This window comes from Vulpes lagopus, chromosome 24 (assembly GCF_018345385.1).
Source record: "Vulpes lagopus strain Blue_001 chromosome 24, ASM1834538v1, whole genome shotgun sequence".
NCBI classification, from domain to species: Eukaryota; Metazoa; Chordata; class Mammalia; order Carnivora; family Canidae; genus Vulpes; species Vulpes lagopus.
Genome location: NC_054847.1, coordinates 29646877 through 29659988, shown reverse-complemented (window position 1 = coordinate 29659988; position 13112 = coordinate 29646877). Strand labels below are relative to the sequence as shown.

The following is a 13112-nucleotide window of genomic DNA, read 5'->3' as shown; positions in this document are numbered from 1 at the left end:
TTTAAAAGAACACGTTCTTGAAGTAGTAACTACTTGTACATGGCTTGTTAAAAACAGATTACATTTATTTATCTCAAGTTTAATTCTCCAGAATGTGGCTCACTAGAGTTGCACCACAGTGGACTGAGATGGTTGTGCCTTTATCCCCACACCTTGCTAAGCCTCGGGAATTGTATGATGTTGGACAAGGTGGATGTTAAAGCTCCCATTTCCCCATCTTTAGGGGCAAACACCTTTTAAACTTTTTTGCATGGTTCTTGTGGTATTTCTATTTCCAAATAACATGTGCTACCACTTGATTTTTCCATTTTAGGCATTATCTGTTGACTTCCTGTCTTGATTATTTAAATTGAGGTTTTTCCAAACCCTCCTCCATCATTCCAGTGACACCTTACTTTTTGGTTGATAATCATTCTATGTCTGTATACTTTCTCAATGTTTATCATTAATTCAGTCCCAAAAGATCTACTCGTTGTTAGCATATCCTCTCCATAGGGTTTTAAATCAGTTTAACCATCATTGAGTAATTTCTTCTAGAACATTCTGGTCTTCCGTTTAGGCTGGCTGCTTGATATGGTCACCCCTCATGCAACCTCTCTCCATCCTGTGATTGATCCTCTCCTGTATTCCGTGTAATTCCTTGTCTTGTGTTAAATTTTGCATATCTGAATTTTCTTTGGGGATCTTTTTTCTTTTGAGGGTATGGTTTAGAATATCTTTAATGTCCATTATCATCATTAAGGATTAATAGTTACCCACTGAGGTTAATGGTTATCCTAATTTTGTTTGGTCACAGTCTCCAGTAGCTGAGAGGCAAATGTTTTGAGGTGTTGGGTATCTCTAAATGTCTTTAGATTACTCTAACTTATTTGAGTGTAGGATTCCAAGTTGGAAATGTTTTTTCTCCAGAATTGCGAGCGAATTTTTAGTGTTTGATATAAAATCTGATGCTATTCTTATTTTCAACACTTTGCATTTCATTTTTTTCTTCTCAGTGGAAGATTCCACACCCTATTTGTTTGAAGCTTGTAGAAGGTTCTCTTTAGGATACCTTGTGTTCTGAAATGTCACAGTGAGACAGCCTGGGTGGCTCAGCAGTTTAGCGCCGCCTTCAGCCTAGGGCATGATCCTGGGGACCTGGGATCGAGTCCCAGGTAAGTCAAGTCCCACGTCGGGCTCCCCGCATGGACCCTGCTTCTCCCTCTGTGTCTCTGCCTGTGTGTGTGTGTGTGTGTGTGTGTGTCTCTTATGAATAAATAAACCTTTAAAAAAAAAGTCATAGTGATGTGAGTTATAAGTCCATAGGTATCCACTTTGCTGTACATTTCATGGGTTCTTTCTGGCAACTTCTATTCCTTAGTTCTGAGAAAGTTTCTGATACTTTAATTTCTTTGTCTGTGGTTTTGGTTCTGAAATTGCAATTAGATATTATATTCTTAGGTGTATTTCTCTTGCCATTCTTTGGCTTTAAGTTTCTTGGACACTTTCTGGATTTTTTTTTTTCTTTCTGGATTTAAAAAAAAAGAAATTAGAAGCTAAATAAAATATTTAGTGTTAGCATTGATAACTATGTAGTCAAATTACATATTATTTGATTTAAAGGTGCAAGATAATTGTTTTTGAAAGTTATAAAAGGTAATATACATTCACTGTAAAAGTAATGAGACAAAATGAAAATAATAATAATACAGTATTATTCCTGTACCTGGAAATAATTCTAAGAAGTTGATATATGTAATTTTAGACCATTTCCTATAAATTTGCTATCAGAGCTGGATCATAAAGTTTTGTCCTGTACTTCTTTTAAGTGTTTTTTTGAAAGAGAGGACAGTGTGTGCGCTTGCACAGGCAGGAGCAACAGAGGGAAAAGGAGAGAGAGAATCTTAAGCAGGCTCGATGCTCAGAACCTGACGCTGGGCTGGACCGTGAGATCATTACTTAAACCTAGATCAAGAGTCAGATGCTTGCTTAAAGGTTCAACCGAGAGCCATCCAGGCACCCATCCTGTACTTTTAAAAGGAATGATACATAACTAACATCTTTCCATTATACATTCTTACAAAGTATATCTGTGTTTATTTGCTCTGTATTGTAGGAATACCCTGCCAATCTTTGGGAATTATATTCCTAACTAGTGCCATGATCAGTGTTAACAAGAATGAATAAAATACAAGTATTTTTCTTATTTTCATATTGTATGCTTACTTTTATATATGGATACTCTTCTGATTTCTGGTAAAAAAAAAAAAAAGATGAATTAGTTTTAAAATAGCTAATATTTCATTTGAATTACCATTATTGTTTTTGCAGACACACCACCTGTAGGGTCATACTCTGCCAAAGCTATATATTTTATTTTATACAGCTTTTCATCTTATAAGTTTCCTGTTTTACTAGCTTGAAACTGACTGCCTTTTGTGCTTATATTTCATTTTCACAAATCTTCCATTAAGTTTGTGTTCCCACCTGGGTTTTTCACAAATTGTCCTTAAAAAGTGGAGAGTTTTGAGGTTTGTTATTTTCTCATGTGTTTTGGGATCACCATAGTTAATGACTGGGAAAAGTTAAGATTGTGACTTTGATACATCCTTGTCTTTTTGGATATATTTTTTTTTAATTAATAGACTTATCATTTAGAGCAATTTTAGGGTTTACAGGAAAACTGACTAGTGAGTACAACAAATTCCCATATATTCCCACTGGCCTAGCTCCCTTACTGTTAACACCATTTGCCTTATTATCATCTTGCCTAGTGATGTGTTTGTCACAATTGATGAACTAGTACTGATACATTATTATTAAGGAAAATTCATAGTTTAAGGTTTGTAATGTGTCATACGTAAGGGTTTTGACAAACGTACCATAATATCCATGGTGACAGTGTTACAGAAAATCATTTAAGTGCCCTAAAAGTCTCCTGTGCTCTACCATCCTCCCTTCTCTTGAATTCTTGACAACCATGATCTTTTTGACTATCTCCATAGTTTGGCCTTTTCCATATAGTTGGAATGATACAATGTGTATCATTTTCAAATTGTCCTTTTCCCCTAGCAGTATGTATCTAACTTTCCTTCATGTCTTAAGCTGGTTTGATAAACCCATTTGTTTTTAGCATGAAGTAAGATTTCATCTTATGGATGTACCACAGTTGTTGATCTGTTTACCTATTAAAGGATATCTTCGTTGCGTCCATGTTTTGGCAATTTTTAATAAAATTGTTATAAATAGTCTGGTGCAGGTTTTTGTGTGGACGTAAGTCCTTGACTCATTGGGATAAATACCAAGGTGCATAATTGCCAGATTGGTGTGGTAAAAGCAGGTTTAATTTTGTAAACTGCCATAGTATTTTCTAGAGTGGATGTACCATTTTACATGATAGTCTGCAGTGTTTTGTTTTTTTTTTTAAGATTTTATTTGAGAGAAAGAGAAGTGTGAGAGGGAGGAGAATCTCAAGCAGACTCAACAATGAGTGCGGATCCCCTTATGGGGCTCATGAGCCAAAACCGAGAGTCAGATGCCTGACTGAGCCACCCAGGTATCCTGTGAATCAGAATTCTTACTCTTTGTTCTCAGCAGCATTTTTGTCATCATTATTGTGACTTTGGACATTCTAATACATGTAGACTGAAATGTCATGGTTTTAATATGCAATTCCCTAAGGATATATGAAACTGAGCATCTTTTCATATGTTTATTTACCACCTTTGTATTTTATTTGGTAAAGTGTTCAGATCTTTTGTTAATTTTTAAACCTTTTTTGTTTGTTTTTGAGTTTTAAGGCTCTTTGTATGCTTTGGATGCCAGTCTTTTATCATATATGTGTTTGGCAAATATTTTGTCTCAGTCTTTATCTTTGTTCTCTCAACAGTGTCTTCTGCAGAGCAAAAGCTTTTAGTTTAAATAAAATTCAGTTTATCAGTTTTTTTCTTTACTGAATTGTGCTATTGATATTATATCTAAAAATTCATTGCCAGGGATGCCTGGGTAGCTCAGTCAGTTAAGCATCTGATTCAGTTTTAGCTCAGGTCTTGATCTCAGGTTCATGAGTTCAAGCCCCACATTGGAGCCCAGTGTGGAGTCTGCTTTAAAAAAAAAAAAAAAAATATATATATATATATATTTCTGGTATATTTTCTATATATATGTGTGTGTGTGTGTGTATATGTATATATATATATATATATATATATATATGGCAACTCCAGTGGCGCAGTGGTTTGGCGCCACCTGCAGCCCAGGGTGTGATCCTGGAGACCCAGGATTAGGTCCCATGTCGGGCTCCCTTGTGTGGAGCCTGCTTCTCCCTCTGCCTGTGTCTCTGCCTCTCTCTCTCTTTCTCTCTCTCTGTGTCTCTCATGAATAAATAAATAAAATCTTAAAAAAAAAAAAAAGTCAAACCCATAGTCACATAGGTTTTTTTTATTGTATATTCCTTTTTTATCTTATTTGTTTATAGTCTGGAATAAGATCCTTAAATTTTTATTTAAATTCAATTCGCCAACATTAACATCCAGTGCTCATCTCATTGTGTGCCCTCAATGCCTATCACCCAGTTACCCTATCCCCCCACCCACTCTGTATTCCTTTTTAGAAGTTATACAGTTCTGCATTTAATGTATAGGTCTATGAGCCATTTAGAGTTAATTTTTATGAAAGGTTTATGTTCTCTGCCAACTAGTTTTTTGCCCATATGTGTTCACTTGTTTTAGTACCATTAGACTTTGTTGAATTATCTTCTCTTCTTTGTCAGAAATATTTGTGTGTCTGTATCTGGCTTTCTATTCTGTTCCATTTATTTTTCTATTCTTTTGTCATTGCCACACTATGCAGTTGACCCTTGAACAACCCAGGTTGCAACCCCCCGTACAGTTCAAAATGAGTGTATTACTTAAGTCCCCCCCAAACCTAACTACTAATAGTCTGCTGTTGACTAGAAGCCTTACCTATAACATAAGCAATTGGTAACATATTTTGTATGTTATATGTACTTATGCTGTAGTAAAGTAACCTAGAGCAAAGAAAATGTTACTAAGAAAATCATTAGGAAGAGAAAATACATTTACAGTACTGTACTGTATTTATATATTTTAGAAAGCATGTAGAAATAGACCCAAGCAGTTCAAACTCTTGTTGTCCAGAGGTCAATTGTATATATTAGCCTAACTTTATAGTACGTCTTGTAGTGAGTAGTTTCTGACCTCAGACTTTGTTCTGTTGCAATATTGTGTTGTGTGTTCAGTGTGTTTTTTCTTTCCATGTAAAATTTAAAATCAGTTTATCATATCCACAGAATAACTTTAGAATTTTGATTGAGATTTCATTGAATCCTTAGATTAAGATCGGAAGAACTGGCACAATAACAATACTGAGTCTTCTTATGCATGTACATAGAATATCTGTTCATTTATTTAGGTCCTCTTTGATTTTTTTCATCAGTTTTATAGTTTTCCTTACATCCATCTTGTATGTTACTGGATTTATATGTGAGTATTCTGTGGGTAGTTTTCCTTTGGTACTAATAGAAATGATACTGTGTTTTTAATTTAAAATTCCAGTTCATTATTGGTGTATAGGAAAGCAGTTGACATTGGTATATGTGTCCTGCAACTTTGCTAGAGTAGTTTATTAATTCCAATAGTTTGTGTATGTGTATTCTTTGGGATTTTCTACCTATCTGATCTTGTCATCTACAAATAGAGACCGTTTTAGTTCTTTGTCCCTATCTATATACCTTTTATTTCCTTTTCTTATTGCATTACTAAGGGTTCAAGTAATATTTTGAATGCCAGTGGTGATCCTTATTCTTGATCTTAGTGGGAAAGCATGTAGTTTCTCACTATTAAAAGTGGTGTTAGCTGTAGATTTTTTTGTAGATGTTTTTTTCCCTTCTATTTCTGGTGTTTTGGGGATTTTGATTTTTTGGCTTTTCTGTTTTGTTTTGTTTTTAAGAGATGCAGGCATGCACAGGCATTGGGTGGGGGAGGGGCAGAGGAAAAAGGTAAGAGAATCCTTAGCAGGCTTCATGCCCAGCATAGATAGAACCTGACACAGGGCTCAACTTCATAACCCTGAGATCATGACAACTGAAATCAAGAGTTGGGCACTGAACTGACTGAGCCACCCAGGTGCCCCAGTCCCTAGTGTATTTTTAAATGGGTGGCAGATTTTATGAAATAAATGTTTTTTCTGCGTCTCTTGATAAAATCTTATTTTTGTGTCCTGTTGTTATGAATTACATCATTTGCTTAGGAATGGTGAATGAGCCTTGCATACTTGGAATGAATCCCACTTAATTTTTTTTTTAATTTTTTATTTTTATATACTGCGTGATTGAACTTGTTAATTTTTTTGTTTGAGAATTTTTGCATCTGTATTTATGAAAGATACTTTTGTATAGTTTCCCTTTTTTGTAATTTCATTGTCTGCTTTTCTTACTAGGGTAAAACTTACCTCACAATGAATTAGAAAGTTTTCCTTTACCTTTATTTCTTGCAAGAGACTTGATATCATTTGTAAAGAATTAATATCATTTCTTCCTTAAATGTTTGGTAGAGTTTATCAGTGGATCTATCTAGCCTTGATGATTTCTGTTTTGGAAGGCTATTTATTAATACATATAAATATATTCAGATTATCTGTTTTTTTCTTGTATACTTGTTAGATGCTGTCTTTCAAAGAATTGGTTCTTTTCATCAAGGTATCAAATTTGTGGGCATAGAGTTCATAATTTTTCTGATCAGCATTTTAATGTTCATAGAGTCAGTACTAATGGTCTTGCTTTCATTTCTGATAATCATCATTTATGTATTTTAAAATCTTTTGTTCTTAGGCTAGCAAGATGTTAATAAATTTTAAATATAAACTGAGCCAGTTATTTTGCTGATTTTCCTGATTGATTTCTATTCTAATTTGTATTATTTCTTTTGCAAAGTTTGGGTTGAATTTGTTTTTCTAGTTTTCTAAGGTAAAGGGCTTAGATTATTGATTTTTTTTTTTTAGGTTTTTTTTTCTTTTCTATGTGTTCAGTGCTATAAATTGTCCTCTTAAGGACTGCTTTGCTGCATCCCTTATATTTGGTTAAGTTCCATATGCATTTTCATTTTCCTTCTCAGTTTCTATTTTTCTTGATTTTTCTTCACCTTTGGCCCATGTGTTATTTGGAAGTGTGTTGTGTGATCTCTATGTTACAGGATTTTCTAGGTATCTTTCTATTATGAAGTAGAGCATTCCTTATATGATCTCTATTCTTTCAAATGTGAGGTGTATTTTATGGCTCAAAATGTGGTCTTCATTGGTGAATGTGCTATGTGAGCTTGACAAGAATGTGTTTTCTGTTCTTGTTGAATGCAATATTCTATAAATAAAATTAGATCCATTTGACTGATGGTCGTGTCCAATTCAGGTATATCTTTCTTGATTTTCTGTAAATTACCAGTAGAGGAATATTGGTGTTTCCAACTATATGAGTGATTCATCAATTTCTTATAGCATTTTTATCATTTTTTTGCTTCATGTTTTTTGACGCTCTGCTAGACACGGATATGTAAGTATTGTTATATCTTATTGGGGAATTAATTCCTTTTTCATTATGTAATGTGTTTTATTCCTGATATGTCTGTCTGCTTTGAAATTGGTAGCAAAATTAGTGTAGCTACTTCAACTTTCTTTTGATTAGCATATATCTTTATTTGTCTCTATACTTTGATTTGTTTCATTATATGTAAAGTAGGTTTCTTGGAGACAACATATAATTGGGTCTTGTTTTTTTACGCAGTCTGACAGTCTCTTTTTTACTTGGAATATTTACTTAAACGTTTAAGTCCTTGCTACGTAGTTGGATTAATAGCTACCAGATATATTGCTGTTTTTCTGTTGTTACCATTGTCTTTTGTTTCTTTTTTTTGTTCTCCATTCTTTTTCTGCCTTCTCTTGTTTTAATTGAGTATTTTACATTATTCAGGGTTTTTCTTTTTTTCTCTCAGGCTATAAATTCTACTTGTTTTTTACTTTCAATGATTGTTTTAGAGTTTGCAGTGTACGTGCATGAGCAATACAAACTCATTTTCAAAGAACACTATACCATTTAATGATTAGTACAGGCATCATGTAACAGGATATTCCTAATTCCTTATTTCTATTCCTTATAACATTTTTTCTTATGTCTTTTCTGTACTGCTAACCATATCAGACCATCTTTATTTTTTAGTATTTTTGATTTTTGGTATTTCCTTTTGATTCATTCTTAGAAATTCCATCTTTGCTTCCCTGTAATTCCAGGTTACGTGCTTTTTCCATTAGAGCCCTTAGTGTATTGGTCATAGTTGTTTTATATTCCCAGTCTGTTAATACTAAAATCTTTGTCAGATCTGAGCCTCATTACGTTTTTCTTTCCTTTTAATATGCCTTGTAACATGTTGAAAGCCAGAAATGATGTACTGTGTATAAAGAACTGAGTGTACATAAGTCTTTAGTGTGAGGTTTTCGAGTTTATTCAGCTTAAAGGTAGGCTGTGTTTTATTGTTTGTTGTACTCATAGGTGTCAGAAGCTAAAATTTCTTTTGTGTTCTTGCTTTTATCTTCATCTTTTTTTTTTTTGGAATTCTCTAGAGAGTTCAAAAACAGACGTGAGAGTTCTTTCACTTTTAAATACCTTAGTACAGGAGCCCTATTTATATGGCAATAAAATGTTGGGGGTGGGGAAGCATTATATATTCCTATAATTAGGTCTTGGTTTTTTGTGTGTGAGTGTATGCCCTGTGCTGTGACCTTTACAGGTACTGCTTAACTTCCCCTCCATACAAACACACATTACCCCCTCTAAGTGAGTCAGGAAGGCAAGAAGGGGCTGGAATTGGTTATTTCCCTTACCCAGGTCAGTTAGGCTCTGGTAAAATACCTTGCTTTGTGGGCAAGCCTTGTTAAACAAGGAGGACAGAATGTTCCTTCTCCAGATGTATTTCAGTATGACTGTTTTTTCCGTATCCCTGTTGAAACGAGGAAATTATTTTCTGATCCTTGCTGCAAACCTAGTAGGTTCCTGGAGATAAAAACATGGAAAAATGTGGAGTCTTCTCTAAGATTCAGTCTTCCTGGAGCTTTTAACTCTTAAACTTATAAACATTGAGCTCCAGCAATTTGGTAAATTTTCAGTTTTCCTACTTTGGAATTGCCTCCAGTGCTGTTTCTATTCTTGGGCATCTGCTCCAGTAAGCTGTGATCCTCTATATGTGCCTGTGTATGTCTAATATTAGAAGAAACAGTTTGCCCTATGACACCATTCTTACCGAACTAAGAAGAGTTCTTGTTTTTTCAGTTCGTTCAGATTTTTTCTTGCTGTGAGGATAGGAGTGTTAATTTCCAAGCTCCTTACATGTTGGACAGAAAATCTTGATCCATTTTGAGCAATATATCATGTTTTTGTTGTTGTTTTTATTTTAAAATCAAATTAGGACTATTGTTGTAGAGTGTTTTTCACTGTGTGTGTATCATGACATAGTTAGCCTCCAATGGTATTTAATTTTTAAAAATAATTTAGTGGTATTTAATCTTTAAAAATAATTTAAAATTTAATTAGGACTGTTGTTGAAGAGTGTTTTTCATTGTTTGTGTATCATGACATAGTCTCCAGTGGCATTTAATTTTCTTTCTTATATATATATATTAAATATCTTTAGGCATTTTTCTATGTCTGTAACTATTTTAAGAAAGTTTCTGTAAGTGGAATTGCAAGATTGAAGTCTGTATAAAGTTGAGCCTTATAATAATAATAATATGTGTTTGTACCATTATTCTGTGTTGCTTCCATTGTACACAACCTCACCGATACAGACTATCGTGTTAACTCAAACACAGAACGTTTTAATTTTGTATGCCAAATATGATACCATATAATCTTTTTAAATTTAGTTTTAATGAGAAAGAACTATGTTTTAAAAATGAAATTTACTTTTTTTTAATTCAAGTTTAATTAACATGTATTACTACTTTTAGGTGTCTAACATGATTTAACACTGTACTTATTTCATTGCTCATCAAGATAAGTGTAGTCTTAATGTCTTCTTTATATCTATTTTAACCATCCCCCAACCCATCTACCCTCTGGCAACCACATATTTGTTTTTTGTAATTAAGAGTTTGATTTTTTGTCTTTTTTGTTTTGTTTTGTTTTGTTTTGTTTCCTAAATTCCACATATGAGTCAAGTCTAGGTTCATTCATGTTATAAATGACAAGATCTCACTTATTTTTCCAAGGCTGAGTAATGTTCCATTGTCTCCACCACATCATCTTTAACCATTCATCTGTGGATGGACACTTGAATTGCTTCCATATCTTAGCTATTATAAATAATGCTGCAATATGCATAGGTGTGTGTGTGTGTGTATACATGTACATATATATATGTTTTTACGATATATATGTAAAAAAGATATGTTTTATATATATCCTTAATACATATTTTTTTAATTCTATTTTTTTTAATTTTTATTTTATTTATGATAGTCACACAGAGAGAGAGAGAGAGAGGCAGAGACATAGGCAGAGGGAGAAGCAGGCTCCATGCACCGGGAGCCCGACGTGGGATTCGATCCCGGGTCTCCAGGATCGTGCCCTGGGCCAAAGGCAGTCGCCAAACCGCTGCGCCACCCAGGGATCCCCTTAATACATATTTTATATATATTCTTTTATATATATAAAAGATATCTTTTATTTAAATATAAATATATTTGATTTTATATTATAGAACATATTTAATATATACTTAATATATATCTTCATATATATTTAATATATAGAAAGACATATGTGTATATATATATATCTTTTTAGATTTGTGTTTTTGTATTCTTTGGGTCAGTACCTAGTATTGCAATTCCTGGGTCATTTGGTAATTATATTTTTTAATAATTTTGAAGAACCTCCATACTCTTTTCCACCGTAGCTTCACCAGTTTTGCATTCCCACCAACAGTACATGAGGGTTCCTTTTTCTCTACATCTTCACCAGTACTCGTCATTTCTTGTGTTTTCAATTTTAGCCATTTTGACAGATATAAAGTAGGTATAAAGTGATAACTCATTGTGTTTTCAATTTTTATTTCCCTGATGATTAGTAATATTGAGCGTCTTTTCATGTGTTCGTTCATCTGTATGTCTGGGGAAAATGACTACTCAGATCTGCCTACTTTTTAACTGGATTGTGGTTTTTTGGTGTTGAGTTGGGTAAGTTCTTTATATATTTTGGATATTAATCTTTTATCCAATATATCATTTGCAGATATCATCTTCCATTTAGTTTTGTTGATAGTTTTCTTGGCTGTACAAAAGCTTTATATTTCAGTGTAGTCCCATTAGTCCCATTTTGCTTTTATTTACCTTGCCAGAGGAGACATCTAGAAAAATGTTTCTGTGGCCAATGTCAAAAATTACTGCCTATGTTTTCTTTTAGTTTTATGGTTTCAGATTTCCCTTTAAATCTTTATTATGAGTTTATTTTTGTATACGGTATAACAAAGTGGTCCAGTGGTCCAGTCTTTTCATGTAGTTGTCCAGTTTTCCCAGTTCCATTTTTCCCTTTTGTATACTGTTGTTAGCTTTGTCATAGAATAATGTACTCTAAAAGCATGGGTGTATTTCTAGACTTTCTATTTTGTTGATCTTTTGTCTATGTTTGTGCTGGTATCATACCGTTTGGATTCTATAGCTTTGTAGTATATCTTGAAATCTGGGATTGTAATATCTTCTTTCTCAACGTTGATTTAGCTATTCAGGATCTTTTGTGATTCCGTACAAGTTTTAGTGTTATTCTAGTTTTGTGAACAGTGCTAGTTTTGGTAGGGATTTGCATTCAATCTGTAGAGCACTTTGGGTAGTATGCACACTTAACAATATTAGTTCGTATAGTCCAGGAGTATAGAATATCTTTTAATTTGTATTGTCTTCGATTTCTTTCCTCAATGTGTTATGTTTTTCCACATACAGGTCTTTCACTTTCTTAACTTTACTCCCAAGTATTTTATTCATCCTGTTTTAATTGTAAGTAGGACTGTTTTTCCTGATTTCTCTTTCTTGCACTTTCATTATTAGTGTATAGAAGTGCAACAGATTTTTTGTATGTTGCTTTTTGTATTCTGCGACTTTACTGGATTCATTTATCTATTCTAGTAGTTTGGGTGGGGTGTTCAGGGTTTTCTTTTTCTTCCCCCCCGCCAGGATTTTGTATATGTAATGCCAGGTCATCTACAAATAATGAGTTTTACTTACCCTTACCACTTTGAATGCCTTTTTATTTATTTTCCACAACTGATTACTGTGGCTAGGACTTCTAGTACTGTGCTGAATAAGATTGGTTAGAGTGGACATCCTTGTCTTGTTCCTGACCTTAGAGGAAGAGCTCTCAGTTTTTACCCATTGTTTGATGTGTGTTTTTCATATATGGCCTTTATCATGTTGAGATATGTTTCATCAAAACTTACTTTGTCGAGAGTTTTTATCACGAATGGATGTGTTACTTTTGTTAAGCGATTTTTCTAAATCTACTGAGATGATCATAGGGTTTATATTTTTTCTCTTGTTAATGGGATGTATTATGTTGATCGGTTTGCAAACACTGAAACCACCCTTGCATCCCTGAAATAAATTCCACCTGGTCCTGGTGAATGATCTGTTTAATGTATTGTTGGATTGGGTTTGCTATTATTTTGTTGAAGTTTTTTGTAATTGTTCATCAGAGATACCAGTTTGTAGTTTTCTTTTTTTATAGTGTTTATTTGGTTTTAATATCAAGGTAATAATGCCAGCCTCAAAGAATGAATTTGGAAGTTATCCTTCTTCTGTTTTTTGGAATAGTTTGAGAAAAATAGGTGTTAACTCTTTAAATATTTGGTAGGATTTACCTCTGAAGCTATCTGGTCTTGAACTTTTTTTTTTTTTTTTTTAATATTTTATTTACTTCAGAGATAAAGCATTCATGTGTGAGCAGGAGAGGGACAGAGAGAATCCCAAGCAGACTCCTTGCTGAGTGTGAAGCCTGACGTGGGGCTCAATCTAATGACCTTGAGATCATGACCTTAGCCAAAACCGGGAGTTGGATGCCCAACTGACTGAGCCATCCA

The 13112-nt window shown here is 33.6% G+C and overlaps 1 protein-coding gene across 5 annotated transcripts in view; it reads left to right on the top strand.

Annotated features, from left to right (window-relative positions):
* The window catches only part of ORC4 (origin recognition complex subunit 4), an 85863-nt gene that overhangs the window by 6418 nt on the left and 66333 nt on the right, over window positions 1-13112 (top strand). For 2 of the 5 annotated variants that reach the window (XM_041739760.1, XM_041739759.1), the window contains exon 2: window positions 996-1154. The exons of the other annotated variants lie outside the window; for them this stretch is intronic. In XM_041739760.1, coding sequence (XP_041595694.1) covers window positions 1124-1154 — 31 coding nt within the window. In that variant the 5' untranslated portion in view covers window positions 996-1123. The remainder of the gene's footprint in view (window positions 1-995; window positions 1155-13112) is intronic. 5 annotated transcript variants of the gene reach the window in all.